The sequence below is a fragment of the Primulina tabacum genome, chromosome 7, assembly GCF_025594145.1.
Source record: "Primulina tabacum isolate GXHZ01 chromosome 7, ASM2559414v2, whole genome shotgun sequence".
Taxonomy (NCBI): Eukaryota; Viridiplantae; Streptophyta; class Magnoliopsida; order Lamiales; family Gesneriaceae; genus Primulina; species Primulina tabacum.
Genome location: NC_134556.1, coordinates 41957705 through 41979723, shown reverse-complemented (window position 1 = coordinate 41979723; position 22019 = coordinate 41957705). Strand labels below are relative to the sequence as shown.

Below are 22019 nucleotides of genomic sequence, written 5' to 3'. Positions count from 1 at the left end.
ACAACGAGTTATTTAGTCATTTTTGGGAATAACTTTGGTCTAATTTTATTTTATTTTTTACAAAAGAAATAACCCTCAGGGTTTAGTTTTTTTTAAAAAAAGGTTTAACCGGGGAAACTTTCTCCGTCGTTTACACCATCACATAATTTGCAACATGACACAAATTTTGAAGTAGGATTTAAATCGGAGAGCCTTCCCAATTCCTAACTCATTAATCATTCTGTCCACAAATGTTTATGAAACATCACTTTGTAATCGCAACACAAACTGATATAACAGCAAATAGAAACAATTTTCTGGACTCATAAGAAGTGATGAGTTACTTCTCAGTGAATCAAGTCCGCAATTCAATATGATTCAAGCAATTCAATATGATTCAACCGCCAATGAGAGCATTCACAGGGAAAAAAACCTTTCATAATTGAGGATTACAAATACACAAGGGAAGAGAATCACAATTTCATGAATATTTCAATAAACCGGTCTATTTTAAGCCAGAATAACCAGTTTCCAGTGAGCACATCAAATTTAAGTAGTTCGTTGCAAATCTATTGAATCCCATGTGCAGTTTAAAGACTCCCACCCCTCAGAGCAAGAACCAGGTGAAGAACAGAGCCTCCCTCAATGTTGTAGTCTTTGGCAGTTTTATCATCTGCCAGTTGCTTACCAGCATATATGAGCCTACATACAAAAAACTGTCATTTCACCACACATCCCCGATACACTGAATAAATTCTGAAGTCAATCAGTTAGTCTTTCATGACTTTAAGACATGGTTCGACCATACCATGAGCTTGAATAAAAATAAAATCTTCAAATATTAAAATCGTGCAAGTTTGGACCACCTACTATTGCAAATCTAACAAAATTACAGTGATAAAATAAAAATTCAGTCAGTAGAAAAAGAAAATGCACCACACCTTTGTTGCACTGGAGGGATTCCTTCTTTCTCCTCGACTCGTTCCTTAATCCTGTCGATAGTATCAGTTGGCTCAATATCGATTTCAATCTCTTTTCCGGTGAGGGTCTTAACCTTTATCATAGTTCCTCCCCTTAGTCTCAAGACAAGGTGAAGTGTTGATTCTTTCTGGATATTGTAATCTGCCAATGTTCTGCCATCTTCTAACTGTTTACCCGCAAATATGAGCCTCTGCTGGTCAGGAGGTATACCTTCCTTGTCCTGGAAGAGCAGTAAGAGACGTATTTATTCAGTTTCCGAACAAGATGAGATCATATGGAAATCACAATGCAAAAACAAATCAATTTTTTAACATAACAACATTACATCCAGCTTGTCCCCCACTCAAAAGATAAGTAAAATAAAGTGAAAAATGAAAATAGACAGATCTCATGCAAATATTCAATCCCTTTCTGCTACAGAAAATACAAGTATATGTAGGGGTTAAAGTTAAATCAATGTGGGCTCCAACTTCACGAAGGAGAAAGGTTAGGAAACTCGAGGAGCATAAGCCTCCGATCTAGCGAGAGAGAAAAATCTTCCGTGTCCTCATTTTATTTCATTGTGAGGCCTTTCATGTTGGCCAAGTTGTAGAAACTATTACCTCAACATAAGAACATCTAATCACAAATTACTGCAAATATTACAGGCCAGCTTCCAGTACTTTAATTGGTGAGCATAAAGCTTCAACACAAACATATAGGCGGGGAACACAAAGAAGAAACAAACTACAGAAATCATAAACAATATATGTCTCTATTCTGAGTTGCAACGTAGCTATTACAGCATTTGTTTGCTAGCTTCAGCTGCTCGTAACTGGAAGAAGGCTCAGTTCTAGCGGGTCAGTGACCCTTCTCAACATGGAGTATGTTCTGTATTCATATGCAATATTTTTGCATATTCAGCAATATCTTTTGAATCTTTCCAGTTTCACCCTTATATGCAGTGCCCCCCACCCCCCGACCTCGTTCAGCTCCACCACCAGAAATCCAAACTTAAATCACGGGAAATAAAAAGCAATTTCAAAACCCTAGTTTCTTCAATATCGTACACTCGAGAAACAGAACGATATCATCAGCATTACAGTACCAAATAATCCAATTTGAAATATCTGAAGATCAAGTAAGAAGTTACCAAAAACAAATAGATGAAAAAATCAAACAGGGACGACAAAGAGGGATCAATCATCAAAATGGGACCTGAATTTTGGTCTTAACATTATCGATGGTATCACTGCTCTCGACCTCCAGCGTGATTGTTTTTCCGGTTAGGGTTTTCACGAAGATCTGCATATTTTCGCCCTCGATTCCTCTCAAATTCTTCACTCGGCACTTTATTCCGTTAAGAAGGAATTCAGCATATGGGCAATTTATATGGGACGGGCCGTTATTATACACTCAGATTTAAAAATTTAGATGGAATTTATTCATTTTGCGTTAATCGTATTGTATTATATACTTAGATTCGATCTATGTGATAACATTTACCGAACACTTTTTTTTTTATAAAAAAAATAACCTTATTAATTAAAAAGTCAAATACTATAATACAACTATGATTACAATAAGAAACCCCAGTAAAATATAAAAAATGTATATTTTTAATATGGAAATTTTAATAAACATATTAGATTTTAATTTTTTATTATACCGGCTGAAAATCTGACAAGAGGTAAAATGAAGTATTTTGATGATATTTTCATAGACTAATCATCAAGTAACTGGGAAAAATAACTCAATTGATTACCAGTCATATATAAAATCGGCTAGACTAATTCTGAAAAATAGATGAATCTTTTCATCATTTCCCCTACTTTATGAGATGTTGATCCAAGCTTATCCTCCTTGTGTTTGGCTAGAAACTGGAGATGAACACACTTCCATTTTCCATTGGGGCATACAATCCCGGAAATAATACTGCCACGGGATTCTGTAGAAAGAAACTATACACTTGCAAATCCTCAGCTGTTAATTTACAGATACAACGAAGCACAACAGCTTCAGCTTCTGTAAGCAGAAGAGAAGCATCAGTTGGGCTTGGCTTTTGCTTCAGCTTTCTTCAGTTTCTTAATCCTCAGCAGGATTCCGCGGAGGCCCATGAAGTTACCTCTCCGTCGTGCGAGTTCGCCGCAGGTTCTTCAGGCCTCGAGTATTGCGACAAAGTGATCGGGACTGGACCCGAGCCTGTCGAAGGACAGCTTATCAAGGTAATAATTCAATGCTTCAATTTAATTCCTATATATTGATGCTATTCGATGGAGATATTGGATTCCTATGATAAAAAAAAGGTATAGTGAAAACCCAACCTCTCACATTAAGAACTTCCACATGTTGTTGGCAGGCACATTATGTGGGGAAACTGGATAATGGCAAGGTATTTGACAGCAGCTACGACAGGGGGAAGCCTCTGACTTTTCGGGTCGGCGTTGGTGAGGTAATGTAACAAATGATGATCTTCAAATCAATATTTTTTATGAGCTCTAGTTCTTGTATGTAGTTCCATAATAATATTATAGCAGTGACAAATTGAACGAGCACGGATCAGTATCGCATGAGATGTTCATTATCAGAGTTGTGTTGTTTGATCGATGATGCATATTGATCAAGAGTACATTTTTTAAACAAATCAATATTTATTTATATATATCAAACATGAAATGAGTTAATAATTAGAAAGTTGGGACGACACGGTAGGAGGAATCAACTTGGAGCTCTGAACGTTTGGCAAACCTGCCTTTGATTCTCGGCCTCGTCTCCGCATAGGCCTTTCTCGAGGAATATCGGATGGTTTTTTCGAACCTCCTGTTCTTTCTTTTCTCCCTGTACCGTGACACCGTCGCTTCCCTCTCGAGCCCCGACACCGGATTGGCAGCGATGATTTCTTTGGTCCCAAGTGTGTTAGCTGGATTGTGGTCGGGTACTAATCCAACATCCAAGGATGAAGATGATACCTGTTTCATTTAGTTTCAATCAGTGCCAAGTGTTTTAGTTTTATTAGCACCAAAGTCATGATTCGAACGCAAGAACTAATTAAGGGGAGGGTTTACAATTTGTAAAAAAAAAAAAAGAAAAAAAAGTGAGTGTGAATTCGGGTTCGGAGAGTGATCATTAATTCGAACGCAATAGTAAAGGTAAAAATGATTGAAAATTTAAGTTCAGAATATGCTATATATAACTCTATATATACAGCTGAAAAGTATATCAAAGCATTTGAAAATCCATTCTTAATTTCAATTACCTTATACGGCGTACGTCCACAGGTGCCAATTAAACTGTGTGCGATATATTTAATTGATAAACGAAATTATAGATTTTGTGAATTATTTTTTTAACTATAAATAACTTTTAATTGTTCAAAAAAATTTAATTTAATTATAAAGAAGACATACAAAAAACCTAGCGAAAGAAGGCATTTTGGAAATCAGGAAAATAACATGAGATATAATAAAAATGAAGGATGAAGAACTTACACTTTGGCAGATGGGTTGTGAGCTGAAGTTGTACATGAAAGGTTTGGATCCTGGATAGTTCACTTCACGGGTAGGAAACCCGTCAACTACCGGACCCGGTATCTGACCAAATTCGAATTCGTTCTTGCGCTGATGAACCGGCACCACTCCATCAGAACAATGGTACTGCTCTTTCTCGTTCATCACTCTATTCTTGGGCTTCTGCTCATACGATATCAAATCGAGATCCAAACACGAGGGATCCAGATCGTTAAACAAGTACTTCGCATATTTATATTCGGGCGACTCTGATTCATCGTCCACGTTAATGTTCGAGTCGTCGAGGAGCCATGAAGCAGCCTCCACCCCCTCCTCGGAGAATTCATGATCCCCGATTATGGCGGTGGAGGGAGACGATCTCATGGATGAAGCGGCGTTGAAGAAGGGAATGACTGGAAGGCGCTCGTGGCGGTGGGCGAGGGGGTTGACGGAGTGAACATCGCTGTCGCATGCGGTGCAGAGCGCAGCAGCGTCCGCTTTGCAGGTGACGGAAGCTGGGGCTTGCTCGCAGACACGAGCGTGACGCGAAACCAGCTTGTTGGCGGCATGGATGTTTGCGTCGCATGTTGTGCAGAGGAAAACGGAGTCCGGCCGGCAGAACACCGCCTCATGGGCAGTTTTGCATGCGTCGCATATCTTCGAAGTCGAGCTCCAAGTTTCGCCCACCATTTTTGCTTCTTGTAGTACTATTCGTCTCAGAATCGTACGAAGGAAAATGATATCATCGTCTATTTTTTCCTTGATTTTTATCACACTAGGGACCAATACCATCAAAAAGTCATTAACATTTATTTTTATGTGTTGATTTATTTAATTTAAACTTTCAAATATCTGACTTCATTATAATTAGCTAGCTCTCAAGGGTACTCAACTAATACGAGTTAGGGTTGTTTATTCTTACGTTTCAAGTACGATAATTTTTATAGTTTGAATGATAAAGCACAACGAGTTCTTGTCAAAAAGGTTAGATATATATTCAATCTTTTTATGATTCTATCATCCCAAACTTTGAGTTGGTCATACAAAAAAATTTCGTTATTATCAATATTAATTTGTTATAATATATAGAATGGCCAATAGGAACATACAACGTGGCATAATATTAGCCATAGAAAAACTGAAAATTGTCCTCCTCCTTCTACAGGTGGGAATAGAGGGGTGTTTGGTTTTTTGTGCAATCTGTATTAAAAAGAAGAAAAAACAAATGAAGTGAGGGTCCCATGCATATAATTTGAGAACTTACATGATAACAAAATTGGTAGTAGTTCATTGCCAAAGTTTACACGTGATTTTCAGGACAAGGGGTCGGCCTCGATCCTACGTACTCAAATTAGAGATTTGTAATTCTCTGTTTTAGATTTGGACCCACGGAATTTAGTTGAATACATAGCTCGTTTAATACATATACATACTTAAATCTCTTGTAATTATGTCCTATAATACTTAATAAAACTTGAGACTGCTCTAGTAACTGAATTTGGCCCCACGCAAACCAAGATGAATAATCGACATATTAACCTCTCGTTTTTAATTGTTTATGAAAGTTAATTTACATATGCAATGTGTGCACGTCATCTGCTGAGATTGAGATAAATATATATGTCGAGAGATGAGTGTGTTTTATTTGGATACGTGTTTTAGATGTTAATTCAAATACTAATTTTTGGCAAGCCAAAATAAAAATATTATAATATATGCAAGGCTAGGTATTTGATTAATGCATTCAGGCCTTTATTATTAAAAAAAAATATTATTAAATTTTGCGTATAATACATGTTTTATTGTTGATGCTGATCAGCTCGAAACTCAATAATTGGCCCAATTCGGTTTGGCTTCGCCTCGTTTTCACAAATTGCCACGAATGTTTGAAATTATGCCCGACAATTAATTAAGATGGTTTTGTCACGTAAGTAGATACTTTTTAAAAAGAAAAATAACCCCTCCTGTTTTGACACTTACACAAATCTCAAAACTCGTATGTTATGACCTTTGACACTAGCGGTGTTTTTTTCCCAAGAAAACCTTCTCTATTCAAATTATGACCTTTGATTTTTAAGCTCACCTTATAATAAAAACATTGTATACACACATTTATTGCGGCGACCACAAAATTTAACCAGCTCTAGAGTGGACATTATTAATAGAGCTGAAATTATTTTTCTCCAAATCGTGCTATAATTTGATCAAACAAATTCCGTTTCCATGAATTTTAAAAAATAAACACATCAAACATTATATATAAACAAATTTTAATAAATCACATATAAAACATTTTATTCATATTTTAAAAAATTTAATAAAAAATAAATTATTTTAATCAATATCGTTATTGTGTTTGAGATACTTTTTAAAAAGAAAAACGAGATGAATCAAATGTTATTTTCTTTATATATAATGTTTGGTACATTTAATTTTTAAAATTTATGTAAACAGAGCTTGTTGAATCATAATATAACACGGTTTGAAACACTTGTATCACAAACAAGTTTAAGAATTTGTGTGGTGGTTGTGTGTCTGTAAGGGCATCTACAATGGAGTGTTAAATGGGAGAGGGGCGTTCTGTCAGATTATTTTTTAAAAAACCGTCGCTATAAAAATCCGTCGCTGATTTGCTGACACGCGGGCCCCACGTGTTTTGAATTATTTTAATTTTGTTTTCAAATTTTGAATTTCCGGTTTTTTTAAAAAAAAAATTAATTTTTTTTAAATTTTCATTCAAATTTTGTTTTTAAATTTTGACTTTCCGGTTTTCTTACAAAAAAAAATTTATTTTTTGATTTTCATTTGTAAACCGTTGTATATATTTTATTTTTTATTTTTTATTTTAAATATTTAATTAATGAATTTGAATGTTAAAAAGAATGTGGGTAAAAGAGATATGTTGTTATAATGAGTATGTGGCAGTGGGACCCATAAATAATGAGTTTGAATGTTAAAAGGAATGTGGGTAAAAGAGATATGTTGTTATAATGAGTATGTGGCAGTGGACCCCATGTTTTTTGATGAGTTGGTAGGTGTTATAACACCCTTTCATTGTGGATACTCTAACGGCTTTAAGAAAAAGCCTAGAAGAAAGGGTAGACATGAATGTGTGGGGATAACTAGAGCCGTCAAAATGAGTTAGACTCTCCGGTACAATCAAATAGATAGATTGTGTTGATAATTTTCAAATACCCATCCAAATGGTGGGACTGCCTGCCCCACTATTCCGTTTTGATGGCTAAAGTACAAGTTCACAAGGATTCTTTAACTAACAAACTTGGGCTCGGGTTGGAATTAATATTGGGCCATTCCAAAATTGTAGTTGGTACTAGGACCCATACCTAAATTTTAATTGGGCTATAGGCCTTATGAATGGATTTGGAACATAACCAATACGAATCCACTCGTGACAATTCAATTAACTTTTTTAAAAATGATAAATATGAAATTTAATTTTCCCCCAATTTCACCAACACCTTGTCATGTCTCACCTCAAAAAATATAGTTTTAACATCTATCTAATTAACCTTATATATATATGCCAAAAACATGCAAGAACTAACTATTTAAGGATTTTACGGTTCAGGGTCGCCGAGTGTACGGGATAAACCCCAACACGCCACTCATATCTGCCTCAGGGACGGAGCCACCCCAAAGCCAGCCCGGGATAAAAAAAAATAAAAAATTAATAATTATAGTATATAAGTAATTTTAACTTATATTAAAATTTTGTCGGATCTATAAAATAATAATATTTAATAACTTAGCCCACTAAAATTATCTTCAACCTATTTAATCATAAGAAGAATCAAATTACTATATAAACTGCAATTTCGGAAGCAAATACTTGAAGCTGAAAATGATTGTACGGCGGGAGGCTTCGATTGAGTTAGCACAAGGTGAAATGATTGTTTTTTGCTACTTAATTGGTTTATTCCATTTATTATGCAGAAAAATTCAAAATATGGCTTGGTTGAGTTTGTAGTTATTTTTTAGCTCTGTAGCGATGAAGTCATAGAAAATTAAATTTTTGTTATGTATAGAGCTTGAGATTAACTTTCATATGATATATATTTTTAGTTGTTTCTGGATTTTTTGTTTTCATTTGAAGTAAAATCATGTTAAATTTGTTCATACGCAGAAGTTAATAATCGATTCATCAATTAGTTGTTAAGTGATTGAGACATATTATTTTGAGTTAATCTGAGTTTTTCAGACGATAATAAATTGTTTTACAAGGGTTTTAGTAAAGTGAAATGGTTATATTGTTGCTTAATGTTATTAAATTCACAATATGTGTTCATTCCTCCTATTTAGGTGATTGAGTGTTATTAATTATCAAAGTTAGTTTGATGCTCATTTAAAATATTTGGTGATAGCTTCTGCAACTTTCATTGGTAGCGGTCTTCTTATCCTAGACATGTGCTGATAGAATTTGATTTGATTGAAATATTCATTTTAGAAATCAACAATCGACGAGTTTTATTCGATGAAAAACCACAAGACACATCTTCAATAGCTTATATCCAGTTCATGTCACTATTGTGTATCGAATCATTTAGCCTAGTGTCAAAAAATTTTCTAGCTGCGCCCCTGATCTGCCTCACACGTAGCTTTCTCCATTACTACTTTTAAGATTATAGTTGTTGTTGGATTCTGAATTTCTCAGGCCCCTGATTTTAGTAGGGCACACACGCACACACATATATATGTCATGAAGTATATAGAGATTATGAAAATGTGAAATTTCAAATTGAAGCATGGAAAAAGAGAGTAGATATATATGGTATAGCACAAGTTTCATGTGACATAGTAGATCGAAGTATAATCTTGAAAAAATCATGGATTCCCTTGGGTTTACCTCGAAATACATGTTCGTACAATAAAATCTAAAGGGTCTATATATCAAACACATTCAATTTCATCACTCTAGGGCCGGGAGAAAACTAATTATACTTCATTTTCTGAAATATATAATTTTTATTTCATATTAAGTTAGTGTACTTCCATTGCCTCATGATTAAAATCGTGGTTGAATCTCTTTTTTTTTTTTTTTTGGTTCGGTTTAAAGCTAAGGATCCATATTCGTGTATGAGTGTGAGTGTGTGTGTGTGATTTTTGTGGCGCAAGCATTTTTATTTCTCTTAGATTGGTTATATTTTCCAAGAACAACTTTTTTTCTCATCGTCTTTAATTACTTTATTCTCTTTAACAGAGAAAAAGCCTAGTGGTTGATGATAACTTTAGTTCGATTCATCATTCTTTTGAAATTACAAAGATAAAAAAATTCCATGTTATTGCTAAGCTCAATGTTTATGTCTTTATGCTTTTCACTTTTTGGGAACGATTATTAATCCCATGCCAATCTTATATATATGTTAAAAGAAGAAATCGATATCAGAAAATTTTAATTTTTTTAATGACTATGGAACTCCCAAGCACTACTCTTTAGTGTATTTTGAGTAAACTTTCGGGCTAACACAATATTCTCCGCCGCAAACCACGCTACTCAGGTAAATCACATTGGACAAAGTTCGTGCGATAATCTTGCATGAGAAAATGTTAGTTGGAGAAATAAAACTCTTAATATCGTTCAAACGATTACATACTCCACCAACTTAGACATCCGTAGAGTTTAGAAAATCTTCATTGTGAGGTATCTAATTCGACTTAATTAACTATAAATTGTTAGGATTAAATATATATATTTTTCTCATAAATTTATATCTTAAATTAACAAGATGCAGAATTCATAAATTGTAGGAAAACAAATTGATATTTAAATTTTGAGTATGTCTTTTGTGAGACAGTCTCACAAATTTTTATCTGCGAAATGGGTCAATCCTACCGATATTCACGATAAAAAAGTAATACTCTTAGCATAAAAATTAATATTTTTTATGGATGATCCAAATAAGATATCCGTCTCATAAATTACAACTCGTGAGACTTTGCGTTAAATTTTTTATTTATTTAAATCTGAACTCATGCATTAAGAGTATGAAATAGTGCTGTTAATTATGTTGGTATAACTAATTGCCACTCTTTTCAAAAAAAAAAAAAAAAAAAAAACTAATTGCCACTATTTATTATCATGTTAGATAAGCATGAGCTAGTTAGTATTAGCTGTTAACAGTAATGAAACAAATTAAGAGCGATTTGAGCACTTAAAGCTGTGAACAATAAACTACTTCCCCCGAAACGATCATCTCTCCCGCATTTCACGACTAGTACTGCTTTTCTCAGAACAAAATTTTTATATATTTTTCTCAGATCTAAAAATTGAACGAAAATCCAAAGGTAAAAGTATCAATGGATTTGTTCTTGGCTCGGTTGAGATCCTTGGGTTTCTTCTGTATTTTCTTCTGCCGTTTGTGTTAATTGATTTTCGTTCATCCGATTCTTCGTCTTCTCAGTTTCTTTGCCGTTAAGTTTTTGATCATCGTTAAAAAAAGAATCCCTGCTGGACATGGGCGTAGCCAAGAACGTCGGCTTCACTTCACCGGCCATGATCACCAAATACTTCTCCTCGAACACATGCAAGGCTTTATCCTCAGAGCTGCTCTCCCCTTTCTCGGTGGCGGCGCCGTCGCCTTCGCCGTCATTCACTTGGCCCGAGAGTCTCCAGTAAGAGCAGGCGAGGATCAAGAGAGCAAAGGCAATGAGTCCAAGCATGGCGGCCAGGCCGCCGAAGAGGTATGGTACAGGAGAGTGCCAGGGAGAGCGTTGGATGGTGGCGGGCGGAGAGAAGGTCGCCTTAGCGGTGTTGGTGGCTTCTGCCGCGGTGTTTTCTGAGAGGTGGGAGGTGTGGAATAACGCGCCGCCTGTTCTCATTTTTTCGATTTTGATTTGATTCTGAAATTGGAGAGGAGATCAAATGGAAATGGTGGGGAAGAGATGTCTGGTTTTGAGAAATGGAAGAGTGGAGTGGACGTATATTTATGGACAAATTCCCCGGGTGGGGGTGGGGGTGGGGGTGGGATCATGGGGTGTCCATGCCATTTATTTTTATTCTTATATATTCATCTCTCTCTCTTGCATGTTGGCTAATATAGTAAATACAGAAGACATGAATGTAATATTCCATTTATATTTTTTCCACCAAAATTTTCGAGAAAATCTCATGTGAAGAAAATTATTTTTTCACTAAATGAACTGAGTCAAACAGTTTAACAGATATAGAAACCATATATCTCAAACATATTCTCATTTATTATTTAATCGATAATTAATATTCTAATATTATGTCAGCACCTGAATATAATATTTGAGGTTTCATATGTAATTAATTATATGCAATACCTAATTTAATACGATCGTAAATTCAATTAAAGAGGTATCCGGTCATTTACATAAATTTTAAGTATTTCGCACTTAATATATTTGATAGGATTTTATTTATACGATGTACTTAAACAGAAATACAATACACACACACACACACACACGATGATTATGATTGTATGTATACAAATAATTTTTATTGAAATATCATAAATTCGAGCTTTTTATTTCATTCTTATTACATTATTGTATATATTTTTATTTTTTTTTAAATTTTAGTTTTATAAGAATTTTGATTTAAAAAAATCTCAAATTCACATGCAATCCAATCGTAACAATTCTCGCTCTCCCACTAATAAAACACCAGCTGTCCGAATATAAGAAATAATGCGTCATAACTTCATCATATGTACTAAGAATTTTCGATGGATCGGTTTGTACGATAAATAAAAAATGCACACAAAAACTAAGTAAACATGGTTTTGACAGGAATTTATATATATATATATATTTCGCAAGATATATATAATAATATCAAGTAAAATATATATTTTTGGAGATGAGTTGTTTGGAGGGTATCAAATTTGATTAGACATGTCTTCACAAATTTAGTTTGATGGCTTTAATCTATCCATGAACTAAAAAAGAAGAAGAATCAGGTGTAGTAGCAATACGAATTTAAAAAATTGTGTCATCTTTGCACTAAATTGTACCCAAATAAAAAACCGAATTCTCCACCAACCAAAGCAAAATGGATTACATTTGCTTCTTTTACATTGTATTTTGATTGATTCCACCGCCTAAATCTTGCAACCATGCAGACTCACCCCTTTTTTTAAAAAAAATTATCTCAAATTATCTGTGCTCATCAGTTGTACGTGTTGAGTATTTCTCTTTTAAAATTTTAAAGTTATACTAATATAATACATTCACTTCTTTTATTTGAAACCACTGATTGTAAACATATCAAGATCATTCTTCAAGAAAGAAAAACAATTGGATGTATGATCTTATCATTCACGTAAATTGTGTGTATCGATCGCTGGTTTATCTATTCTGCATCAGATGATTTTTTAAAAATCATTTGATTTAATTAGTCACGTCTTAGTTTTATTGTTTACGTTGAAGTCGTCAATTTACATGACGATAACGAGAAGATTCTCCTTTGATTGGAAAGAGTGATGTCATTTATCATAATTTCCCCCCCTACAGTGTCGATTCTTATTCTCAAATTCCACAAATAAATGCTTAAAGTGAAACAATAAACGTTTAGTCCCATCACGGGGAAAATGCAATCGATAATTTTTCTTAGTGTGCTTCAGTTTTTGTTGCGCATCATGAAAAGGACTGCATTAATCATAATCGAAGGAAAGAATCTTGAAAAAAGTGAGGGGGGCAATTGGATCATGCATGTCATCATTTACTTTATCATACATAGTTAGATGAGAACTACCGTATCTGTATAATTTTACGTTTGACTCAGTTTCTACGATGGTTACAGTAAAAAAATTTATATATGATATCTTTATAATTCAATTTATCATCACATTATTCATTATCACGTCCCACGAGCTAAATAATGTCTTTGTATTTCGTGGGTCGTTATCTGACACAACTAATTGTTATTCGAAATATCACCGACAAACGCGTGCACAAATTAAAACAAAATCAAAAAAGTCAAATATTGTGGAATAAATAATAGATATAATTTTTATGCAGAATTAATGAGGTTTGCATATGATAGATATGGCAAGAATAAGAACAAATGTGTTTGCTCATCAGGTGTTGTGCATGCGAACGTGAATCTTGAAACGTAAAATGCATTTGGATGAGATATATTTCCCTTTGACAAAAAGTCAGAATTCAGAATCAAATCCCCCCCCAACTTGCAATTTGTATTCTCACGTTTTTCCAACCACATTTACCCATATTCCTTCACACACTCAAATGTCAAACACTAATTTTTTTTTTTACATATATTTACTGATCATGATCACATATCCATAATACTATATTAATTTTTCGATAATTAAAAATATAAGATATCCATGACATCTATAGATATCGAAAAACAAAAAAAAAAAAATTTAATTAATATTCGAATTGTAAAATAGAAAAAACAGGTAAAGATAAAAAAGCTATTGCATTATCATCAGCTTTAAATTTATGCAAAATAAAAGCATACAAATCGTAAATCGCAGCACGACGACTTCCACTCTCTTGGATTTGGTTTTATTAAACCGGATCTCTTAAACCATATATATCCAGATTTAGTGTACCATTATATATTTATTTATTGGGCCCAGATACTTCGTCACCTTCCACTGCCTCCGAATATTTCCAAAATTCCAAACAAGCGTGAAATGTGGCGGCTTAGTGTCCAATTCAATCCAGTGTGTTTGATATAATCATTCCTAAATCCTACTAACAATTTTCCCAACACGCATGGCGTACAAAGAGATTTAATTGGTTAATATGTTTCACAGAATATTGTCTTAGCTCGAGAGATTATACAGTACTGTACACAAAAATATTAGTGACTGATGTGAGTTACATCATAATATAATAACTTTAGAACTAAGATGGTGTTGGACTTATTTTATAAGCGGTTTGAGAGCTTCTAAAATTCTTAAAATTTCTTTGACAAATATTTTTAAAAAAAAATATATTTTAAATTGTCAAAATAAGTTGTTTGATAACTTATAAATTATTTTTAAAAAAGTTAGATGTATATCAACTTATTTGAATTTCTACCATAATATCTTTATTAGTTTTATAATATATCATGCAAATTAATTTTAAAAACTATAATAACAATAATAATAAATATTATACCTATACAATTATCACTATATTGATTAATATTTATAATTATTATTATATACACGTATAATTAAAATGATATTTATAACAATTACGTATCGATATAACTATAATAAAATAATTATTATATAATAGTATTAATTTGTTTTGAAATTTAAATTACAATATTTGTCAAATATTATTAATAAATTATAATTGTAATGACATTATTATATTTTAATTTGGTGTTTGTTACGATGATGATGATAATAATTATTATTATTGTAAAAAAATAATTATTATATTATTTTTATAGTCTTAAGTTTTTTTTTATATATAATATTAGATATATCAACAACTTTAAATTGTAATGTTTTATTTTATTCGAGCATTTTAACAAATTTTTTTTAAGACAGTGACACGACAACTTATATTTGTGACTCCACTTTTAAATTATAAAATAATAATACGATCGTATCTAATTAAAGAGACTACAAATTATATATGGTTATAGTGGGAAGAGCACTTGCCATGAAAGTGTCGATAAACCCATCACATCAGATCATATGTATAGAGCCATTTTTGCAAAGTAGTTTTAACTAATTTCATTTAATATATTATTTATTTTGTCTCAAATATCATAACTATATTTAGTTATTTATTTATTTTTTTTATCAACATATCACTCATAATTAAATATATTAGGTACTTCTAATCATTTTTTTGTCATATTAAATCAGAACAATTTTTTTTTAAAAAAATTGTTTTTTCATCAAATCTTTCGAGGAAGAGTATATTATATCATACTCGTACCAAAATTACAATGGTGACGTTTAATTATATCGGGGCACTTGGTGTTCCCATGGAGGGTGAACAGGTGACATTTTAAGTCAGCCATTATTATTCTCTTTATGGATAAGGAAGCACCCAAATCTTTGCACTAACATTAAACAATCATTTGCTTCACATCTACGAATTATTATATCATTAACTTTCTTGTAATAATACATAAAAATATGATGAATAAATCTCTTGTGAGACGGTCTCACAAGAGATTTATCTGTGAGACTAGTCAATTCTACCGATATTCACAATAAAAAATTATACTCTTAGCATAAAAAGTAATATTTTCTCATAGGATGACCCAAATAAGAAACATGTCTCGCAAATCACACAATTTTTTACCAAATATGATTTCTCAGCTTTTGAGGAATATGTTTTTTTTTTTTTAAAGAATTAATACAACTCAAACAAACTAATTAATCCTCAAAATTTAAAGTAGATGTGGATGATTAGGGATAATTTGTCACAAAATTAGACAGAGGTATGAATTCCCGATTCATGTCTTGTTTTTGATTCGCTCACTACTTTAAATTCATGAACAAATAAAAATATCTCTGTTTTTTAATTTAAAAATCGAAAAGAGAAATAAGTGTCTGGTCTACACGAAGGAATAGCTAAGTAATAAAAGTTTGTGGAAATGTCTAAAAAAATAAACATAATAATGATGGTAAGTTTAATATTATGTTATCTAAAAAATTGATAAAATATTTGCAAACAACTAAAATCATATAATGTAGGAAAAAAGTTTGGATGAAAAAATTATTAAAATATAATATCTAAAATAATTGGAAGGATAAAAAAATATTTTGTATTTTGGAAAAACAATAAACAGAAGCAGCCTGAAAAATTTCTATCTATGATTTATCCAGAATTATGTTTGCAACTTGTTTACTATTTTCAAAAATAATATTTCAAATAATTTATATAGCCTTTTATTTAAAATAATAATAATTCCAGCAAAGGATGGAAAGAAAGCCGAAATACGCGTGTCGGATCTTAATTGGTGTATACCTCGCAAAACACGTCAATTACCGGTTCACCATACCAAATCGGTTCTTACTTGCCATACCATGGACCGGCTCAAACATTTTTCAGACCTTCTTGAAGTGAAACCGGTTACTGAATCAAAAATTTCCTCAGTTTTTCGCAATCAACACTGAATTTGATCACACAATTTGTAGTTGGAGCCGGGTTTCGAAGAATTGACGAGGTGTGTTTGATCCTGAGCTAATGGAGTCGGAGCTGAAAGATTTGTTAGGTGATCTCCATGCGCTCAGAGATTCTTTACCTGATCCACTCTATCAAGCTTTAGCTGATAAGGTGATTCTCGGTTTCGTGCACTTCTGGGGATTATTTTAATTTTTTTGTGTAGAAATTATGTTTTCTCTTCGCTGATGCTTCTGCCTTGGCATATGAGTGGAGCCCTATCATCTGAATTTTCATCGATGTTAGTCTATATTCCTGTTTAGTTCGCGCTCTGTTGTGGGATTGTTTCACATTGTTTTGCTGATTGAGTTTAGGGACCATGCAGGATTTGGTCTTTCAAAATGGAAGTAAATGAGTATAAGTTGTCGGGAATTTAAAGGGTATGAGGCTGTTTAAGCTCGGTGCAAGAATCTTAGGCAATCCTGGGTTTAATATCAAATTTGGTACTTTGCTATCATTGTGAATATGTATAAAAAAATTTGGACAAAATTGTTATCTTTAACGAAGTTTTAGACGTAGGGACGATTCTAATGGTTATTAACACATTCAGTAGATGAAATGTATGATAGGATTGTCGCTCCATGTAAGGAGAAAATGCGAGGATACAGCTAAAGGAATGATTTCGCATCACATTCGAAAATTTTCTCCACACGAGATGTTATGTTGTTAATTCTTAATTTTCATCGACCTGCATCGAGTGTAGATATGTATGTTGTTTTGATATTTTTGGTGCTTAGATGCATGCACTTGTTGTGCGACTTTCTACAATGGAAAAGGTTGGGGCCGTTCAGCGTTCCAAAATCAAGGTACCGTTGTTGCAAATTTTGATGCCATAAATATGTTACTTTGGACGATATCTCAATCATATGTGCATTTTTCGTAATACAATGTAGGATATGAGTGCAGAGGTGGTTGATAGCAACCCTTACAGCAGGCTCATGGCACTTCAAAGGATGGGAATCGTGGAAAACTATGAAAGAATACGGAAATTCTCAGTCGCCATAGTTGTCCGTATTTACCGTATTTAAATTTTCTCTTCAGATATGCCTGGCTTTAAATAAATGCTCTTTTAGATCTTTTGACTTTTTATGGTGCATATTATATAGCATGCATGCTTACGAATGTTAGCAATTATTCTCATCTAAGAATTATGCCCCGTTCATTTTGTTTGAATCAGAATATTAAGATTTATTTGTTGCAAAAGAAATGTGCCATTTCAAATTTCTTTAATGCTTGGTTTTTTTCCTTTTCACCTACATTTCTTGTAATTTTTTCTAAACTAGTCAAGGGGATATTTTCTTGCGGTTGGTTAAATCCTTGCACAACCTATGTAATTTTACGTGCCGTGTAACAGTGTAGAGTCTACTATTGTCCTCATACTATTTTTTATGCTTTGCAGGGTATAGGTGGTGTTGGCAGTGTTGCTGCTGAAATGCTAACAAGGTGTGGTATCGGTCGCCTTTTGTTGTACGATTATGATAAAGTGGAGTTAGCTAACATGAATAGACTTTTTTTCCGTCCAGATCAGGTGCTTTTAGAGTATATTATCACTTATTATATTATGTGGTTGGGATTATGAGGCTACTCTTCTTTAAATTTTCGAAGTGAGCTTGGTTTATTATGCTGTTGATCTAAGACCTTTCAAACGCTGTTGAGTTTTTCAATTTACTGATTTTAGGGATTTTTCTTTGAGCGACAGGACAAAAGTTAATAATCCTTCTCTGGTCTGAGAAGAGACATAAAACAAACCTTGAGAAACGTATTTTCAATATTTTATCTTCTTGTCCAAGCTTGATTAATGTGTTGTTATTTTGAAACATCCTATCAATCTTCATTCATTCATTTTTGGTTAAGGCGCATTACCTCTTGCAATCTAACCACTTCGGCATTTGGTTGAATGAATAGCTACTTCTGATCCTAGGCTATATTTTTCTTGTGACAAGCACTATATGTTTTCCCATTTCTAGGCTGGTATGACTAAAACAGATGCTGCCGTTCAGACTCTTTCCGACATAAACCCTGATGTTGTGCTTGAGGTGAGGTATTCATGGTGACTTTTGCTCTTCCACTACTCCCTCCTCTACTCAAAAAACAACAAATATACAAACTTGGTTTTAACGGTTTTTATATATATGCTTCTGTGACGTTGATTGGTTTATATATTTTCTCAGAGCTATACATTGAACATCACAACTGTGCAAGGTTTTGAAACATTTATGTCAAGTTTAAAAGATAAATCATTTTGTCCTGACAAAGAAGGTAGTGGAGTTGATCTTGTTGTCAGCTGCGTGGATAATTATGAAGCAAGGATGGTGGTAAATCAGGTGAGCGCTATTATCCTGTGATCTGATTCTTTTTGCATGCAGATAGTTTGGATTCAGTTCCTTATCAATTTGTATTCCAGATGTAGGTTAGAATTATTCTACTGAATTGAGGAGATTTACTTTGCTGCTTCCATTTTGCCTCACCTGGAATGTGTGGTTGTATATGCAGGCTTGCAATGAGTTGAATCAAACGTGGATGGAGTCTGGTAAACAATAAATTACTGCTTTCGGTTAATATATCAGTAGAATCAATTTTTTTACCGCAAAAATTCAATTTCTTTGTCCTTGTACTATGTTGGATATTTTAGTAAGATTAGTGAGTCATTTTCTTGAATGAGTTCTTGCTCTAGCTGTGGAAGATAAACTTGGAATCATTGTTTCCAAGTGCGATCCTTGTTGATTATTTATGGTCTACTGACTCTACTCCATTCTACGGAAAACCATTTTTGAAAGTAGTTAGGAGGCATTACTTATCTCCATGCGAATCTATGAAATTACTTTGTGATCATTTGATCCAGCTTCTTGTATAAAAAGTGAGAACTGTTTCGTTGATTTTTTAAAGATTCCCTGAGGACTTTGGAACTCAAGCAGCTTCCGAATGCTGATCTAGTTTAGTTTTCCCCCCTCATTGATCACATTAACAATAAATTCTCACAAGTTGGACCTACATAAAATATATAATGTAAGTTATTATGCGACATGAATGTGCATGAATTTATTTGAAGGATATTTTGTACAGGTGTGTCCGAGAATGCTGTTTCCGGTCACATACAGTTGTTGATTCCTGGTGAAACTGCCTGTTTTGCATGTGCACCTCCCTTGGTAGGTTTACCATTTGAAAACGTTTTCCTTCTGAAAATTTGAATTCGAAGCAGAAGTTAATCATTCATTGATGAAATTATTTTAGGTTGTAGCATCGGGGGTTGATGAAAAAACCTTAAAACGTGATGGGGTTTGTGCTGCATCTTTACCTACTACAATGGTAAACAGTTTTTCACTCTCTCTGCATTGTTGCCTTTTTGGGTGTTTTTCTGAATGAGAGTTGGTTTATTGCTGAGAGTCAAGCTAGTAAATTCTAAGAGTCTGCATAAGGTTTATAGTTGTTTGCATATCACGTGGATAAAAAAAATTGATAAGAAAGTTATGTTTCATAAATTAGTATAGTCATTGCATTTTTATTTCCTGTAGGCTGTAACGCAGTAATGGATTTCATATTTGACAATATTCCTGGCAATATTCTTTAGAAAATGGTTTGGTGTATTCTTGCTAGTTTTAAATTGTCCGATAATTTTGACGCTGGATTCTTTTTGTCCTCTTCTTTCAGTGGGATAGGATCCAATTGCTGTCTTCTCTATGAGTTCATGCAGTCTCATTCCTTTGCCATTTTTTTTCATTCCTAACTACATAAATTTACTTGAAGGGAATTGTCGCTGGGCTTCTTGTACAGAATACACTTAAATACTTGCTGAAGTTTGGAAATGTCACCCCTTATCTGGTAACTTGTATCACACTCTTGATTTTCTGTTTCGCATTCTCTATTATTACTACATCTGCTGCTTTTATCCTACTTTTTAAATAAGAAAAAGTGCCGGATTGTCCTTTCTGTAGAATATGTTGCCGTTTTGTTCATGTCGATTATTTTTTTAGATCGAATTTGCTTTCTCAACTATAGGGTTACAACGCCCTCAAAGACTTCTTTCCAACGATGGAAATGAAGCCCAACCCTCAATGTTCTAATGCTGCTTGTTTGGAGAGACAGGTAAAACAACCCAGAGGATACTTTTTCATAAATTGTTGTAAAACCAAAATCCATGTTAATATATTCCATTTTTTATTTTGTATAGATGTCTGTCGAATTATAAAATTTTTTCATATTGAATAAATATTTATCATGCAGAAAGACTACAGTCGTGCAAAGCCAGCCAGGGATGCTGCGGCTAGAGCCAAGATGGAGGCTGAAGAATTATTGGAACCCGAGTGTCTCCATGAAGATAATGAATGGAATATAAGGTAGTCTTGGACCTGATTTTAGTTTTGGATGTGAACCTTGTAAAACCATAATTCAGACGTTCATCAAAGTAGCTTCGCTAGATCCAGTAGACTAATCTATGCTTGATGGCTTAAACCTTGTAAATGCATCCATTAACCTACTGTTTAAGTTTCTAACGACTGCTGTGTTCTGATCTTTGTTGTGATTAGTGTTGTTGATGACAGTGATGTACAAGGTTCAGCTTCCAATTCAGGTCATATTTTTCTCCCTCTCATGCTGTTAATTCTCCCTATCTCCACATTGCCTCGTTTTTTCACCTTTTCTTTCTTTGCTCATCCAGGTACTCTGCCAGAGGGTCTTGTTCATGAGCTTCCGAGTGCCGATGAGTTTCAGACACATACCGCTTCTCAAGAAACCACAGACACTGTTACTGACCTGGAAGATCTGAGAAGACAGCTTGAAGCCCTTAATCATTCATAATTTTTGGTAAATTAGATCAACTTTCGCGTGGAATGCAACCCAAAGAGCCGAGATGAGTTGAAAACCGTCAGGAAAAAACCATGACCAAGTGATTCCAAAATTTTCATCCCCCTACCCCAACGGTATCGCAATTATATTTTTCATTTGTTTCGATTAATTTTCTTATTTAAATTGTTTCTATGCCAGTAGTTATGTTTTGATTGGGGTTAAACTCCAGATGGGAGGATGACACCATTGAAAGTGGGACGGAATCTCTTTTTACACTTGGTGTTGCAAACTGTGCAACACTTTGTTCAAACAAATCTTATTTATAAAAACTATTAAAAAGTAAATACATTAAAAACCAGGCATGAAGAAAATTTAATAAATCATTGATAAAACATTCCGTTCATCTATTTTTTTAAAATGAAAGGATCATCAATATATTGTTTTAATAAATATTTTGTTGTGTTTGAGATACAATTTATTTTCTGTTTATTTAAAAAAACAGATGAAGCAAATACTTTAACAATAATTAATCTTATTTTGTTCATATATGATGTCGATGCGTTTAATTTTTAAAGTATTTTTGTAAGTAAGATTTATTCAAGTCAAATATAACACAATTTGAGACATTAAATATAACATAATCGTCCTGTTAAA

The 22019-nt window shown here is 33.3% G+C and overlaps 5 protein-coding genes across 5 annotated transcripts; 2 read left to right on the top strand and 3 right to left on the bottom strand.

The window, feature by feature from the left end:
* Positions 1–273: 273 nt before the first annotated feature.
* On the bottom strand, positions 274–2320 carry LOC142552302 (ubiquitin-NEDD8-like protein RUB2). Its single transcript, XM_075662034.1, has 3 exons — positions 2158–2320; positions 921–1180; positions 274–681 (listed from the first exon to the last, which is right to left on the bottom strand). Exons 1-3 carry the CDS (start codon positions 2248–2250, stop codon positions 570–572), a joined length of 465 nt encoding a protein of 154 aa, XP_075518149.1. The 5' UTR covers positions 2251–2320; the 3' UTR covers positions 274–569.
* Positions 2321–2825: 505 nt separating this feature from the next.
* LOC142552301 (peptidyl-prolyl cis-trans isomerase FKBP13, chloroplastic-like) lies at positions 2826–3410 on the top strand. Its single transcript, XM_075662033.1, has 2 exons — positions 2826–3164; positions 3299–3410. Exons 1-2 carry the CDS (start codon positions 2826–2828, stop codon positions 3398–3400), a joined length of 441 nt encoding a protein of 146 aa, XP_075518148.1. The 3' UTR covers positions 3401–3410.
* A 206-nt stretch (positions 3411–3616) lies between these two features.
* LOC142552299 (zinc finger protein CONSTANS-LIKE 3-like) lies at positions 3617–5232 on the bottom strand. Its single transcript, XM_075662032.1, has 2 exons — positions 4428–5232; positions 3617–3908 (listed from the first exon to the last, which is right to left on the bottom strand). Exons 1-2 carry the CDS (start codon positions 5133–5135, stop codon positions 3627–3629), a joined length of 990 nt encoding a protein of 329 aa, XP_075518147.1. The 5' UTR covers positions 5136–5232; the 3' UTR covers positions 3617–3626.
* Positions 5233–10587: 5355 nt separating this feature from the next.
* On the bottom strand, positions 10588–11409 carry LOC142551052 (protein GLUTAMINE DUMPER 4-like). The gene has a single exon (XM_075660095.1). It carries the CDS (start codon positions 11280–11282, stop codon positions 10758–10760), a length of 525 nt encoding a protein of 174 aa, XP_075516210.1. The 5' UTR covers positions 11283–11409; the 3' UTR covers positions 10588–10757.
* A 5048-nt stretch (positions 11410–16457) lies between these two features.
* LOC142552298 (ubiquitin-like modifier-activating enzyme 5) lies at positions 16458–21530 on the top strand. The gene is made up of 14 exons (XM_075662031.1): positions 16458–16697; positions 17321–17389; positions 17477–17590; positions 17983–18111; positions 18551–18619; positions 18755–18907; positions 19077–19113; positions 19647–19729; positions 19815–19889; positions 20328–20402; positions 20580–20666; positions 20805–20917; positions 21107–21150; positions 21238–21530. Exons 1-14 carry the CDS (start codon positions 16608–16610, stop codon positions 21375–21377), a joined length of 1278 nt encoding a protein of 425 aa, XP_075518146.1. The 5' UTR covers positions 16458–16607; the 3' UTR covers positions 21378–21530.
* Positions 21531–22019: the final 489 nt, after the last annotated feature.

Coding starts and splice junctions, on each gene's coding strand:
- LOC142552302 (XM_075662034.1), bottom strand. CDS start 2,250: ATGCAGATCTTCGTGAAAACCCTAACCGGAAAAACAATCACGCTGGAG. Junction 1,181..2,157: donor ATGTTAAGACCAAAATTCAG/GTCCCATTTTGA, acceptor CTGCTCTTCCAG/GACAAGGAAGGTATACCTCC. Junction 682..920: donor ATCCCTCCAGTGCAACAAAG/GTGTGGTGCATT, acceptor TTTTGTATGTAG/GCTCATATATGCTGGTAAGC.
- LOC142552301 (XM_075662033.1), top strand. CDS start 2,826: ATGAACACACTTCCATTTTCCATTGGGGCATACAATCCCGGAAATAAT. Junction 3,165..3,298: donor TCGAAGGACAGCTTATCAAG/GTAATAATTCAA, acceptor TGTTGTTGGCAG/GCACATTATGTGGGGAAACT.
- LOC142552299 (XM_075662032.1), bottom strand. CDS start 5,135: ATGGTGGGCGAAACTTGGAGCTCGACTTCGAAGATATGCGACGCATGC. Junction 3,909..4,427: donor CACAACCCATCTGCCAAAGT/GTAAGTTCTTCA, acceptor TAAATGAAACAG/GTATCATCTTCATCCTTGGA.
- LOC142551052 (XM_075660095.1), bottom strand. CDS start 11,282: ATGAGAACAGGCGGCGCGTTATTCCACACCTCCCACCTCTCAGAAAAC.
- LOC142552298 (XM_075662031.1), top strand. CDS start 16,608: ATGGAGTCGGAGCTGAAAGATTTGTTAGGTGATCTCCATGCGCTCAGA. Junction 19,114..19,646: donor TCAAACGTGGATGGAGTCTG/GTAAACAATAAA, acceptor TATTTTGTACAG/GTGTGTCCGAGAATGCTGTT. Junction 21,151..21,237: donor AGGTTCAGCTTCCAATTCAG/GTCATATTTTTC, acceptor TTGCTCATCCAG/GTACTCTGCCAGAGGGTCTT.